Source organism: Panthera tigris, chromosome C2, assembly GCF_018350195.1.
Source record: "Panthera tigris isolate Pti1 chromosome C2, P.tigris_Pti1_mat1.1, whole genome shotgun sequence".
NCBI classification, from domain to species: Eukaryota; Metazoa; Chordata; class Mammalia; order Carnivora; family Felidae; genus Panthera; species Panthera tigris.
Genome location: NC_056668.1, coordinates 71,268,609 through 71,283,633, shown reverse-complemented (window position 1 = coordinate 71,283,633; position 15,025 = coordinate 71,268,609). Strand labels below are relative to the sequence as shown.

Here is a 15,025-nt window from a genome sequence, read left to right as displayed (position 1 = left end):
ATATGCTGAAACAACAGATGTAAATTAGATGGTTTGGTTATCCTGGCCAGTAGCCACTTGGGAAAAGAATGGGTAACTTGTACTTAGTCCTCAGATTTTCTCATTAACAGTGATCTTTCTGGCCATTTGCTTACTATACCCGCCCAGGTTTGCCAAAGACTTGGGGGTAAGTCATAGGGAATTGAGAGGCTGGGTGGCTGAGAAAACACTGAAGAGAGCAAGGAGCACATCTGGAGTTGGTCTGAGAAGGGGTTTGGTGGTGACTTGGCCTTATATGGGATGATTAACCCTGACAAACAGCCCGTTGATCAACAGTATTTGGTACTACTTCCACCATCCTGGAAATGTGTTTATGGCGCTAAATCCCCCTCATCTCACTTTGCCCTTGTTGTATGCTAATGTCAAAGAAACAATAACAAAGTATTCTTAATCTTTGTGTTCTATCCTTTGTCTTTTAGGATCAAAAAAAATGAGATCATAGCCACTCTGGACTTGTTTAGGAAAGATGGATTTCTAAGATGTAGAAGAAAGATTATGCTCCTCAGGTTTTGTTGTGTTTTGCTTCGTTTTATAGATGAGGAAACTGAGTGTTAAAGAGGTTAAGATTATAGAGGAAGGAGGCTGGTCGTTAAGTTTGAGCTATAAGCTTTTTGACTCTTAAATCCATTATGTTGTTTTTCATTGTATTGGTGTATCTATTTTATTTAAAAATTTTATTTCCTGTATTACAAAACCAATACATTTCCATAGCCTAACATTTACAAAATACATTAAGGGTATAGAGTGAAAAGTCTTCCTATTAGTATCTCACAGCCACCCAGTATCTCTCCCTTCCACCCTTAGTAGGTGTATCATAGTATGTTCAGTCTTCCGTTGAAATTTAAGTTGTTTCCAAACTTTTACTATTACAAACTATGCTGCAATGAATACCATGCATATTTACAAATATATGTATGAAATAAATTACTAGAATTGGAATAGCTGGGGTAAAGGGTATAAGCATTTCTGTGTCTTTTGACAGATATTATCTAATTACCCTTCTTAAAAGCTGTACCAGTTTATATTTCTAACACCAGTATATAATTTCTCAGTTTAAATGTTTATTTATTTTTGAGGAGGGGGGAAGGGCAGGGAGAGAGAGGGAAACACAGAATCCAAAGCAGGCTCCAGGCTCCAAGCTGTCCACGCAGAGCCCAAAGTAGGACTCAAATACACAAACTGTGAGATCATGACCTGAGCTGAAGTCTGATGCTTAACTGACTGAGCCACCCAGGCACTCTCTATTATTTCTTAGTTTAAAAGCTACTTGTTTAAAGTTTAAAGCCACCTGGGTGGCTTAGTCAGTTAAGCAGCCAGCTCTTAATTTTGGCTCAGGTCATGATCTCATGGTCATGAGGTTGAACCCTGTGTCAGACTCTGCACTGAGTGTTGAGCCTATGTGGGATTCTCTCTTCCCTTCTCCTTCTGACCCTCCCCTGATTGTGTGCATTCTCTCTCTCTCAAAATAAATAAATGATCTTTTTAAAAAGGCTACTTTTTTATGGATAAACCTATCTGGAAAGAAAAGTCCATAAACCTCCTGGGAACCAATTTTCTCCCCCTTGATTTGTTGTTCTCAAGACAAGGGTGTTGTATCTTACGCCTACCTTCAGTATGGTATATCTGATGAGACTTTGGCCCTTCTTTCCCAGACGATGTAGCTGCTCCTACTGTTATTTGCTGCTGCTGCAGTGAAATAACTCTTCTTTTATTTACATATAGGAATATATTACTAGGACTTACTAGATTTATTATTTGAAGTATGATGAACCATTATGTCAATTCCATTCTCAGTGTGTTTGTTAGGCTTTGGAATTAGTCTTGTACTCAAAGAGATCATTTCCTGGCTTTTCTTTCATAGTCCACCACCACTGAAAATAAATTGGCAATCTGTTCTCTATCATTTTCACCAATGGAAAGAAGAGGAAAAGCTCTAATATAAAGTCCTATAATATTTATATTTGACTTTCAAATACTTAGTATATCACCCTCTACTGAGAAAGTATAACATGCTCACTGCCAAGGAGAAATACTTGAAGGAATCCTATCTGTTATCACAGAGCAGGTGCTGAAGGTGAATTTGGGATTGAGAAGCAGTAAGTCGATAACTGGTACTTAACCTTCCCTTTTTCTCAGTCTCACCTCTTTGGATCACTCCTTACTCACTGGGCAATCAGAGGGAAGTTTATTTTCATAGCAAAGCTTAGTTATTAGTAATCAAGGCAGCCTGAAAATGAGAGAGCAAGCAGCCAGAGTATACCTTAGCTATACTCTAAACATGACTGAAATTTAAAAATAAGCTGAAGGTGAGGATTTTAAAATTTAGGACACATATGTTATGTAACTCTTCCCATTTACTTCTAAAATAACTTTAAGAAAAAGCAATCATGATATCCAGTTACATGAGCAGTTTGGTGAAATCAGGGTAACAGAGTCAATGGATGTGATGTCAAAAGCGTCTTTGTAGCCAAGGAAGTCTGATGTTATTCCTCACAACCCCAGTCTACCCCTAAATTAGGGTGAATATTCAGAAAACAAGAGAGGGGCATGCAAGGGTGGAAACACAGTGCCATTTCCACTTGTCAAATATGAGATATTGAATCGATGTGTTTTTTTGATAAATTCTTTCCTTTGGATTTAGGTGACCGGCCTGTGAGAGTTTATGCAGATGGAATATTTGACTTATTTCACTGTGGTCATGCCCGGGCTCTTATGCAAGCAAAGAACCTTTTCCCTAATACATACCTTATTGTAGGAGGTAAGAAAATATCTGATAACTTTAGGTGATTTCCAGAAAAAAATTATAGTAGCATTTTTCTCCTTTCATAACCTGAGCCCTGGCTCTTATTTTGGTTTTAAAATGAGGGATGTAGAGCAGCCTCTCTAAAACATGAAGTATATGAAGTACATGAAGTATACAGACCTGGTGAAAGAAACTACAAGCTCTTTGACCTGAGATGTCCAGTTTTTTTTTTTTTTTTTTTTAAAGTTTTATTAAGTAATCTCTGTACCCAACATGGGGCTCAAATTCACGACCCTGAGATGAAGAGTCACATGGTCTTCCAATTGGGCCAGCCAGGTATCCCAGAGATGTCTAGTTTTTATCTCACTGTTTTCATTTGAGTTTCTACAGTTTGGGGAGCAACAGTGACCCCTATTGCCTACTTAAGAACAGTATTTACTAGATTCCAGTTTGTCATTTTGAATCAACTGAAGTATGAAAGTCTGTTAAGCAAATGTTATGTGATCCAGTACAGTCTTACAGAAATGTAATAAGGAAACATTTTTAAAATTTGTTTTAATGTGTATTCACTTTTGAGAGAGAGAGTCAGAGTGCAAGCAGGGAAGGGACAAAGAGAGAGGGAGACACAGAATCCGAAGCAGGCTCCAGGCTCTAAGCTGTCAGCACAGAGCCCGACATAGGGCTTGAACCCACAGACCCGATCATGACGTGAGCTGAAGTCAGACACTTAACTGACTGAGTTACCCAGGTGTCCTAAGAAAAAATTTTTAAAAACTTAATTGCTGTAGAAATTCACAGCAGGTTAATTTCGAAGTCTTCTCCAAAGTGTGAACATACTGTTTAGTGTGTATTGCTCCTGAAGGTATATCTTGGATTAGGAAAAGCATTGCTACCCAGAATGAGCTATATCCAGAAAATACTTCTCCATGTGGGGAGATTGGTTACAGTCCTAGTAACCTAGATCGGTTACTCCTAGTCCATGGGAGAGGTGGGTGGCTGAGGAATGGTTAAGCAAAGGGGACTTTGACTTACAACTTTATGATGTGGTGAACTCAGTTTGCAGTGATGAGCTCACACACAACTTCAAAGGCTTCACAGTGATGAATGAAAATGAGCGCTATGATGCCGTGCAGCACTGCCGCTATGTGGATGAGGTGGTGAGGAATGCCCCCTGGACCCTCACGCCAGAGTTCCTCGCGGAACACCGGGTAAGAGACTGAGTACATGTCCCCATTCCCCTCCTGGAATTCCCTCGACTCTCAAGACTTCCAAGACTCAGGCTAGTTTTCCACTAGCCTTATTTTACTTATACGTTCTGTGTAAATTTCACATGGAGGAGATGACAGTGATTTTACTACTAGTCATCCCTAACATTTATATGGGGTTTGGTGGCTTAAAAGCACTTTTACATCCATTATATTTCATTTGTTCCCCACAGTCTTACTGGGTAGTTATGGTTTCTACTTTAAATTTTTTTAATGTTTATTCATTTTTTGAGTGAGAGAGAGACAGAGAGACAGAGAGAAAATGTGAGTGGGGGAGGGGCAGAAAGAGAGGGAGACACAGAATCAGAAGCAGGCTCCAGGCTCTGAGCTGTCAGCACAGAGCATGAAGTGGGGCTCGAACTCATGAACCATGAGATCATGACCTGGCCAAAGTTGGATACTTAACCAACTGAGCCACCCAGGTGCCCCTATGGTTTCTACTTTATATCTGAGAACAGAGCCAGAAAGACCAAATAACCTGGTCTAGGATACACAGTAGCAGGGCTAGAAACTGAACTCTTCAGTTAAGTGCTATTTATCCCCCCTCACTATGGATGTGTCCGTCCTCCTAATATACCAGTCCTTTAGAATATACAGAGCTTCAGCCATGTTCTCAGGAGTTCCAGGAAATAAGACAGATAAACATAGACTTCTTTTGTATTGACTTAATCTAGTTTCAGGGCTTTGATTTTGGGCTAGATGTTGTGTGAGATCAGAAACCAGGGGGGTTTCTCACTTTTACTCATTGAGTTAGTATTATAAAACCCCTTACCTTCTTTTAATTCTCACACATTAGAGAAACAGGTTTCCTATAAAAGGTGAGTATAAAAGATGAGAAGGGTCTATCAGATCAGGTCGGAGGCCCTCAAGCTTGAGGAATATTGTCAGTTCTCAGCAAGAGTGATGTTTGTTAAAACTAGGATTGTGACAGACCTTTTATAATTCTCTAGCTTTTCTATATCTATACTTGGCAGCTGATGTACCAAAGGTGATGAACAAGATTATTCTCAGCAACACAGCCAGGCAGGCCCAGGCAGAAGAGGGTAGAGGAACTTCTAACTTCTCTTTTCTCCTTGTTAGCAGTGTATCCTCAACCAGCCGTCTTACTTGCCCACTATTCTTTTTTTTCTTTTTTTAATTTTTTTTTCAACATTTTTTATTTATTTTTGGGACAGAGAGAGACAGAGCATGAACGGGGGAGGGGCAGAGAGAGAGGGAGACACAGAATCGGAAACAGGCTCCAGGCTCCGAGCCATCAGCCCAGAGCCTGACGCGGGGCTCGAACTCACGGACCGCGAGATCGTGACCTGGCTGAAGTCGGACGCTTAACCGACTGCGCCACCCAGGCGCCCCTGCCCACTATTCTTATTTTCACTTTGCTGCCTATTGACCCCTGATAAATTGTCCGTAAGTAACCAAGATGTTAGCCGAGAGTCTCTGACACAGTCCTGGGCATGGTTCATACTACAGTGGCTTCTGGAACTGGGTATGGTTGTGTTAGCAGTTATATTAGTAAATGCCATTTGGCCTGCTCAGGAATGACTAAGTAAGGTTAGCATGTCTGTCTGAAAGATTATTGATCCCAGTGGCATTGTTCTCTTCTCATTGTTGCAAGAGGTATTGACAGTAGTAAAGTGATAGAGCCTAAGACCAAAAGGTCTTTTATGGCTTTGAGTTTTACATTTCTCAGGAGTATAGATGTATCTGTTCTAGTAAAAGGGCTCTTGCCTGCTATTTTTATATTCCCACTCATCTCATGGACTGAGAGAGAAACCAGCTAACAACGAAGTAACCTCTTTTGCATATTTTTAGAAACCCTTATTTGACCAACCCTTATAGACCTGGGAGGATGGGGAGATTTCCTTTCTTCTTTCCTTGGCTCCACTCACTAGCTAACACACCAGCAAATTCTCCAGTCCTATTTACTATAGTATGATGACTGGTATGCAGTGTGAGGGTAGCACTTCCAGTATATCAGGAGAAATAGTTAAAAATAGAAACTGGCCAACTTCATGTTTATGATTGATAAATAATTAGTTTGGGTGGCTTATGAATGAATCACGGAATGTATGAAGCAAAGCAAAGAGAGATAAAGAAAAAAAAAGTCCATTCGAGGCCTGGCCTCTCCTTGTCCTTTATCTGGGTCTGGGAGAGTATTTATTGAAAGAGTATTTACTGGTTCTTTCTGATGGCAGTTATCCTGGGTTTTAAATGAAGTTTCCTTATTTCAGATTGATTTCGTAGCCCATGATGACATTCCTTATTCTTCTGCTGGGAGTGATGATGTTTATAAGCACATTAAGGAAGCAGGTGAGTAAGCTGATGTATATCCTCACTTTATGGAGTTTCAGGGGCAGTGACAGAGATTCAACAACATCTACTTTACAGAGGAAAATGTATATACTTAGAAATTCAACATCTACTTTCTGGTCACACTTCATTTCAGATAAAAGGTTAAGGTGAGCATAGTTCTGACATCCATCAATTCTCAGTCTAAACATCTACTTTTGATATCTCTTTTAATTTCAGCTATATGTGTGTGTGTGTATACACACACACACACACACGCGCGCGCACACACACACACATATACATTTGTTGTTGTTGTTGAGAGAGAGAGAAAGAGAGAGGACACAAGTGAACAAGGGGCAAAGAGAGAGAAGTGGGGCTCACCCGAAGCAGGACTTGTACTCACCCAAAGTGGGACTCGAGCTCACTTGAAGTGGGGCTCATGCAAACTCATGAACTGTGTGAGATCATGACCTGAGCTGAAGTCAGATGCTTAACTGACTGAGCCACCCAGGTGCCCACCCCATATTTTTCTTAATATTAGGACCATATAGCTCCTGCTTTCCTTGCCCCTAGCCTTTAATTCAGTCCTCCTATCTGTCAGTATCTCCAGATTTCACTTAATAATAGCAGATTCTGCTTTTTGAGGAAAACGGTGTTGCTCCCAGTTTTCATCTAGTCCTACTGTCTAAGTTAACCAGAATGTCACAGTGTTTGTATGTGTTCTTGGATTAGGCATGTTTGCTCCAACACAGAGGACAGAAGGTATCTCAACATCAGACATCATCACCCGAATTGTCCGGGACTATGATGTGTATGCCAGACGGAACCTACAGAGGGGCTACACGGCAAAGGAGCTCAATGTCAGCTTTATCAATGTGAGTTCCAACCTCATCCCAGAATTCCATGGCCTGATAGGACACACATTTGCCTCCCACTTCATCTAAGCTGAAGTTGCTTCTTTTCAGTCTGTTATAATTATCACCTCCAAAATTCAGTGATTGCCTCTTTGCTGATACCACTATGCTAAGCTATTTACAAAGAGAATAAAACAGAGGCATTTTCTGCCTTTATAGCTTACTATCAACACATTGATATAAAGATGTACAGCTAAATAAATAAATAAAAATATGTAACTTACCTAGTACAGTATTTATATCAATTATGTTTATTTACATTTTATTTTTTTAAAGTTTTATTTTGAGAGAGAGAGAGAGAGAGAGAGCGTGCAAATGGGGGAGGGGCAGAGAGAGAGGGAGAATCCCAAACAGGCTCGGCACCATTGGTGAAGAGCCCAATGGAGGGCTTGACCCCATGGAACTGTGAGATCATGTCCTGAGCTGAAACCAAAAGTTGGATGCTTAACCAACTGAGCCACCCTGATACCCTCTATATCAATTATATTTAAAACAGTAGTTCTTAACCTTTTATTTATTTTTATTATTATTATTATTATTGTTATTATTATTATTACTATTTTGGTTGGTCTTTGGAAAATCTAATGAAAGCTATTCCCTCTGTGGATAGTGACACACAACATTTTGCATGCAGTTTCTCAGGACATGTGGACCTAGGTTTTAAAATTTGATTTATGAAAGCAAAGTTTATCTTAGCTTAATATTGCCTTTAAGAAACAAATGGCTATACATTTTATTTGGAAATTATATCTTAATAAAGTTGGTTTTAAAAGAAGGAAGCTGCTAACTCTATCTTCGACACAAGTAGCTTACTGTGCTCTCTTACCTGTTTCTAATTCTGTGAATTATCAATAGGTGAAATGGTTTCATCTAAATATGATTTATCTATGCGGATAAGCCCTAGCTGTTGCTAACCACCTACTTCAGAATCTCTATGTTCAGTTGTTTAAAAATCCTAAATATATTCCCTTTCCCCTTCGTGATCTGGAAATTATGAAAATACTTTTCATTTGGCAAAACATACCCCCCCATCCCTAGAGGGTTCATACCATTTTCCCTTCTCTTTAGGGAAGCTTGTAGGACCAAAGAGTATCCTCTTCCTTTTGCAACTGAGTAAACAGACCTCCAGATACCAAAAACTAAAATAAATAGCTCTTCTAAAATCATAGAATAAGCCAATGATAGAGGGGAAAACATCTAGCACAGTAAACTAAGTAAAAGATGCACTACTGCAACCAATAATTCTTGGTGGTATTGTGCAGAATCTTGTGGCTCCCTTTACATCTTCATCTAGAATGGGGTTTGGGTTATGTTGGGCATGTTTATGTTCCAAGTTTATGTTTTGTCCTAAAAAATCGGATGCATTTGGCTATGTGTCTGTCTGTTACTGAGCCCACTCTATATATTTAGTTTAGTCTAGGCTTCCACAATGTTTGAGTTATCACATTTTTGTATAAGATGACCATCCAGAGTATATTTTATGTTACTATGATAGAGAACTATGGGATACATTAGAGCGAAGTGAAGTTCTCATGGCTGGAAATAGTGTCAGTAGAGTGCCAGACCATTTTCTTCTTTCCCTTTGGAATGGAGGTCAGAGTGAGTATTATTTCTCAAAACAATTATTTCTTTACTTAGGAGAAGAAATACCACTTACAGGAGCGGGTTGACAAAGTAAAGAAGAAAGTGAAAGATGTGGAGGAGAAGTCAAAAGAATTTGTTCAGAAGGTTGAAGAAAAAAGCATTGACCTCATTCAGAAATGGGAGGAGAAATCCCGAGAATTCATTGGAAGTTTCCTGGAAATGTTTGGTCCAGAAGGAGCACTGGTATGTTCTTTCCTGATGGACAGTTTAGGGAATTTTAGGAAAATATAGGGAATTCTCATGCTGTGGAAAGAATTACAGAATTATAGAAAGAGATATCAACATTAAGTAGTTACCTAATTTGTCCCTTGTATTGGGCAGAACTATCTTTTGACTATCCCCAAAAAGTTCTTTAAAATGTTCATAGAAAGAAGTTATATATTCTCCTAAATAATTTTGCCAACTCTTTGTCCAAATCTGGTGATAAGTAAGTAACCTTGCCCAACTTACTTCTACACTATAGTTTTCAATAAAAGGAAAGGAAAGAACAAAGAATAGTAAAAAGAAAGCTGCCTCCCCTACAAACAGCCGCTGCAGAATTGCTGGGTGAGGTGAGAATTCTGCCCTTGAGGAGTAGCAAGGTCTTTTCAAGCCAAATAGAAGGTGAAGTGTAGCAGTTTAGCAAGTAAGCCCTCGGATATCAGGAAGGATCTAACTGTGAGACTGTTTGATACCAGAATAGATTATTCAGGGAGAATATAGAATTTCCTTTTCAGAGAGCTCTACAACTAGAATAGGTACGCTTTTGTCTGAGTTAGTTCCTTTGTTTTTGCCTGGAGCCTGGAATGCAGACCAAGTAGCCATTTAAGAATTCCTTTGACATAGAAGTCAAGGATTGAGTGATAGCATGTGGGAACCCTTAGATAAGTTGCATAGCATGGACTACTTTAGGGAGAAAATTACTTAAACTTATAGCTGTGTCCCTCCCCTAGCTTATTCAATTACTTATGATATTGCACAGGGCACTTGTGATAATTTGAAGTCGCAGATCCTCCAGTGGTGATTTAGTAGGATCCATAGGTTTCTTCTAATTTTACCTTTTGGTCTCCCCAGAAACATATGCTGAAAGAGGGGAAAGGCCGGATGCTGCAGGCCATCAGTCCAAAGCAGAGTCCCAGCAGCAGCCCCACTCGGGAACGCTCCCCCTCCCCGTCTTTCCGATGGCCCTTCTCTGGCAAGACTTCCCCGCCGTCCTCCCCAGCAAACCTCTCCAGGCACAAGGCTGCAACTTATGACATCAGTGAGGACGAAGAAGACTAAGTTTTCATCCCTCCTTTCCTCTCCCTTCCCTCTGTCCCATAACCTTCGGAAGCTCTCGGTTGAATTCCACATTGTGATCCCAACACTAAACCTAAGGACAGCTACAAAAGAAAGAAAGTTGGGGCAGGAGGACCTAGGATGGGATCAGCCCATCCTCCAAGAGGCGTCACCCATTCACACCAAGAAGGAGGCTGAGTACACCTTAGAAGCCTGTTCTGCATCCATATTCCCTCTTTACAGACTTTGCTTTACTGTTTATGCTCATGTGATCTTGACAGGAAATTGTCATTTTTAGTAATTTTTTAAAAATCAGTCTTTCAAATGTTATAAGTAAAACTGATTTTTTGCCCCTGAGGAGTGGGCACAAGGAAGTGGTGTATTACCCAGAGGCCTTTTCTTCCTGATACACTATAGTGTTGCCTTCTGTTCTGAGGCAAAGTGGCTTGCCAAGTCCTTCAAGCAATGACCTGCTTATGAGTGATTTCATGGGGAGGGGCAAATAGCATAATTTTGGCGTCCTCAAAAAAAAAGCTAAAAGCTGAGTAAGCTCAGCCACAAATCACCTAAATGTACTGCTGGCACATGTGTCAATGTGGCTTGAGAAGAAGGAGATCTGAGCCTAACTTTTCTTACTCCCTGAGGAGTTTCGTATTGGACCCAATGGGGTCCACGGAAGACACTGATGGGGATGGAACCAGACCACATGGCATCGTCTGCGGTTTTCCTGCTGTGTTCATCTTCCCAGAAGATTCTGTTGCCCAGTTATTTGGGAGCTCTTATCAATCTCATTCCTGCAGTCTACCTTTGAAGGAAGGAACGCTTTCAGGTTTATTGTGATTGAGGAGGGGAGTGGGGCACTACTCAATCCTATACGGGGTCAATTCAGGTTAATTTTCCCAGACAGGAGTAAGTCCCTGGCCCTGATACTCCTATTTCAATGCTTATTACCTAGCTTTTTGCAAAGGGTACTTTGTAAATGTCTGCAGTTTGAACATGATCTGTTAATCCATGTTGCTCAAAGCCATACTGAATATTTGGAGAAATTTTGCACAGAATTTAAACACAGAAACGTAAGGAAACACCCCCCTTTCTGAAGCCTTATCTTGAACCCTGCCCCTCTTAAGAAAGTTGTGGGGTTTTTTTTTGTTTGTTTGTTTGTTTGTTTGTTTTTTTCTTAAAGTTCTTGACTGGAACTAGTGCTCCAGGTAGTGTTCCTTTTCCTCTGAGAGTTGCAGCTGGTGGGGACTTCCCTCCCCTGCCCCTCCAGCAGGCCACAAAGCATGGGTTCACATTACAAGAGTATGGTAGGTTCTCTCTCTTCTCCACGTGTGCCTGCTGGTTATGGTGCCATTTCCCCTGTTAGGTTGCCCACGGGGATTCACCACTTATATTTCCCATCAGAGATGCTGAAGCTTAACACTTGCAGTTGAGTGTGAGCTCATTTGAAACCTCTAGCATTCTACAGCTACATGACCTAGCAGACTGTCATCTTCAGTAGTCCTGTAGCTGGGTTCAGGGGAAAACTGCTTATGTCCAGGCCCCACCCTGTCACTCATAAATACCCCTTGTGGGGGTGGAATTTTGATGTTTTCAGTGTTAGAAAACCACATTTTATCTTCCCTTGCCCCTGTGCTAGGGCTGTGAGCATCTCATAGTCTCCTCTCTAAATACTTTGTGATAAAACCTGCTCTTCTGCCTGAGGATCAGAGGCTAGAATCACTGCCTGCCTGCACAGCAGGACTACCTTGGTTCCTAAAATTCTGATCATGCAGAGAGGCAGAGTAGAGACACAAAGAGAGGGAAATCTCTTGTTGTCGTGACGGCCTATGAAAACTGCATTTCTGACTCTTCTCATGAAGTGCTATTTGTGCTATCAAATCTGGTTTACTTGAGCTTTGGCTTAGAATCCTTCTTTTGAAACAGTTCAAGTTACTGTTTTCCTGCATTAGCCAGCTTCATAGGATCACATATTTTAACTTTTCTGCTTCAGTCTTCCTTCTTTGGGAATTTTGCCTACTATTCTCCCTGGTATAGAAACGTGACGAAGTCATTACTGAGGCTCACCTATGTGTTCCCTCAAAGTACACGTTAGCCAAATGTATTTGGCAAGGAAGATGCTCAGAATGTGGTTTTCCTCCCTGCAGTCAGTCCTCTCAAGCATACTGCCTGGGACCTCTTCCTCTGCTCTATCAGTGCGCTCTTTTTCACATTCCCTGCTCTTGGAATATAACAGCTGTGCTGGGAAGCTCTGTGAGACTACCAGGGCCAGCATATGCACGTGTTCTTGGAAAGCCCTCTCGCCCCTTTTGACAAGACTACAGTCTCAGTCTCCTAACACCAGTGCATCTTCAAATAATTGTGACTTTAAGCAAAATCTTTTATGGTGTGGCATATTTGCTTCTTTGGGATAAATGTGATCCTAAGTGCTGGACAAGGATGGGTGGAGGGAGGAAGCTGTTGGGATGATGCATTATTTGATTGTGCCTAATTCAATGAAGTTAGTTCTTTGCCTACCATGACCATGCCTGTGATCTGTAAATCTTTGAATATTAATTTTAATATTAACTGGTAATATTAGTTTCTAATTAGCTGTTTCCCTGAATCCCACACACAAAGCAATAGGCCAAATGTAGCAGAGATGGGAGAGCCTTAAAAGTTGGTTGGCTTCAGAGCGCAGTGCGTAAGACCGAAGAATGGAGACAGATGCTCAGGAGTTGGTGCCGAGGAGGTGCTTGCAGCAGTTATCTTGAGATGGCTGGGCAGAAAGTTTGCTCTTTTCCTACACTAGACTCAGGAGCACTGAGGAACAGAGATTGAAACTTTCGAGGAACAGAAATGGATCGTTCGTACTACTGTGGCTGTTTCTGATAGCTAGAGCCAAAGACCATTATTTTGCTGAGGCTCAGTTAGGTAAGACGGGTGGGGATATGAGGAGGCTGAAGATCCTAAATGAGAAAAAACATGAAGGAGGTCAAGAGAACTTTTGACTTTTTGTGATTGCCGATAACCCGGCACCTGAGTTAGATTCTTCTTTTACTTGTGACCACACAGCTGGTCAAGCACCTTCTGGATGGTCCCTCTACAGTGGTTCTTCACAGTGCTTTTGCTTCGCCAGAGCATCTTGGTTTGTGGGTAGCTTCTGTTTTTCTGGAGCCGATTGCCTTTTTGACTCTGTTCTAGATCTCATGTCAAAAATCTTTCCAAATCAATTATATTTTGCTGCTTCTCTTTAATTCCCTAAAAGCCATAGCTTCTACCTTTTCTGTCATCACACACTTTCACCAGAAGTTGAACTAATACAGGTAGGAAAAAATACTCCCTTAATAATGTTTTTAACTAATGGTATTTTTTTTAAGCTTACCAATATAAGTATTTTTAAAGGTTGTATTTTGCAAAGTCATACAATGATTGTTCTTGTTTTCTCTCATAGAATAGATTGTCATGAGATAAAGAGTGGTCCCTAGCTTCTATTTTTCCAAATAAGTAGAACATGTCCTTGGGATTATATTATTAAATGTTAATTTTTCTTTAAAAGAATGAAAGATTTTCTGTCTGCCAAAGTTTTATGTTAATACTCAGATTGGGGTAGAGAACAAAAGTGCTAGGTTTAACACTGGGATGACTCAGGTTGTGTCCCTTTAGGTTTAAAGAGGGTTTTTCCACCCTTCTTAAGGGGCACCGACTGTTTTAAACACAGAGACTCGATCAGTTGGGTTGTCCTGTATTGAGGATGCTGAAAAGAAAAAGGCATGTTGGGAAGAAATGCTGGCCTTGGCATGAATGTTAGCCTCATCCCCAGTGCCAGCAACCCACAGGACGTTTCCTCAATTGGTGTTCAGTATATTGTTTTCCTATGTGAGTGTTACTAATTTGTTCAGAGTTATTTTGGCCTTTGTCATTTAGCCAAATAAAGGCAAAGTGGTTTTACCTAATATTCCATTTCCTGTGTTTTTGACCTGGTATACATGTGTGTAACATGTGTTATATATTTGGGGCTTTTGCCTATGCTCTCAATTTCTTTGCCTTTGCATCCTGATTTGTCTCCTCAAAGTTGTCCCATGACCATATTATTAGGAAAATCCTTTTTCAGCTTTGCACAGAAGCTATTGTCCCACAAAGGGAGGCTGGTCCAGATCTATGAGGTCTAATGTCCTCAGTGCCCTAATGACACATCTGTCATTCAGAATCCATCAGGCTTCCATCTCTTCTTCAGAAGCCTGGTTTATTGGACACTGGGTTTGTACTATTTTGCCTGGTTGAGTTCTTTTTTTTCTTTTTAGTTGACACACAATGTTACATTAACTTTAGGCGTACAACTTAGTGATTTGACAAGTTTATACATTATACTGTGTTCACAATATCATTAACTATATATTCCTTATGCTCTGCTTTTTATTCCTGTGACTTACTCATTCCACAACTGGAGGCCTGTATCTCCCAGTCCCCTTTACCCATTTTGTCCAACCTCCCACCCCCTCTGCTCTGACAACCATCAATTTGTTGTTTGTATTTATAGTTCCAATTCTGCTTTTCGTTTATTTATTTATTTTATTCCATTTATGAGTGGAATTGTATGGTATTTATCTTTTTCAGTCTGATTTATTTCACTTAGCATAATACCCTGTAGACCCATCCATGTTGTCTCAAATGGCATGATCTCATCCTTTTTTATGGCCATGTAATAGTCCACATATATATATGTGTGTGTGTATATATATGTGTGTGTATATATGTGTGTGTATATGTGTGTGTGTGTGTGTGTGTATAAGTATATATACACATATATATATACTTATACACACACACACACACACACACACACACATGCACACACCATACTTTCCTTATCTGTTCATCTATTGATAGAC

The 15,025-nt window shown here is 40.4% G+C and overlaps 1 protein-coding gene across 5 annotated transcripts in view; it reads left to right on the top strand.

Moving 5' to 3' along the window:
* Positions 1 to 14,719, top strand: part of PCYT1A (phosphate cytidylyltransferase 1A, choline) — a 47,252-nt gene extending 32,533 nt beyond the window's left edge. For all 5 annotated transcript variants that reach the window (XM_007090947.3, XM_042998621.1, XM_042998623.1 and 2 more), the window contains exons 4-9: positions 2,681 to 2,797; positions 3,839 to 3,990; positions 6,279 to 6,357; positions 7,072 to 7,214; positions 8,892 to 9,080; positions 9,951 to 14,719. In XM_007090947.3, coding sequence (XP_007091009.1) covers positions 2,681 to 2,797; positions 3,839 to 3,990; positions 6,279 to 6,357; positions 7,072 to 7,214; positions 8,892 to 9,080; positions 9,951 to 10,157 — 887 coding nt within the window. In that variant the 3' untranslated portion in view covers positions 10,158 to 14,719. The remainder of the gene's footprint in view (positions 1 to 2,680; positions 2,798 to 3,838; positions 3,991 to 6,278; positions 6,358 to 7,071; positions 7,215 to 8,891; positions 9,081 to 9,950) is intronic.
* Positions 14,720 to 15,025: the final 306 nt, after the last annotated feature.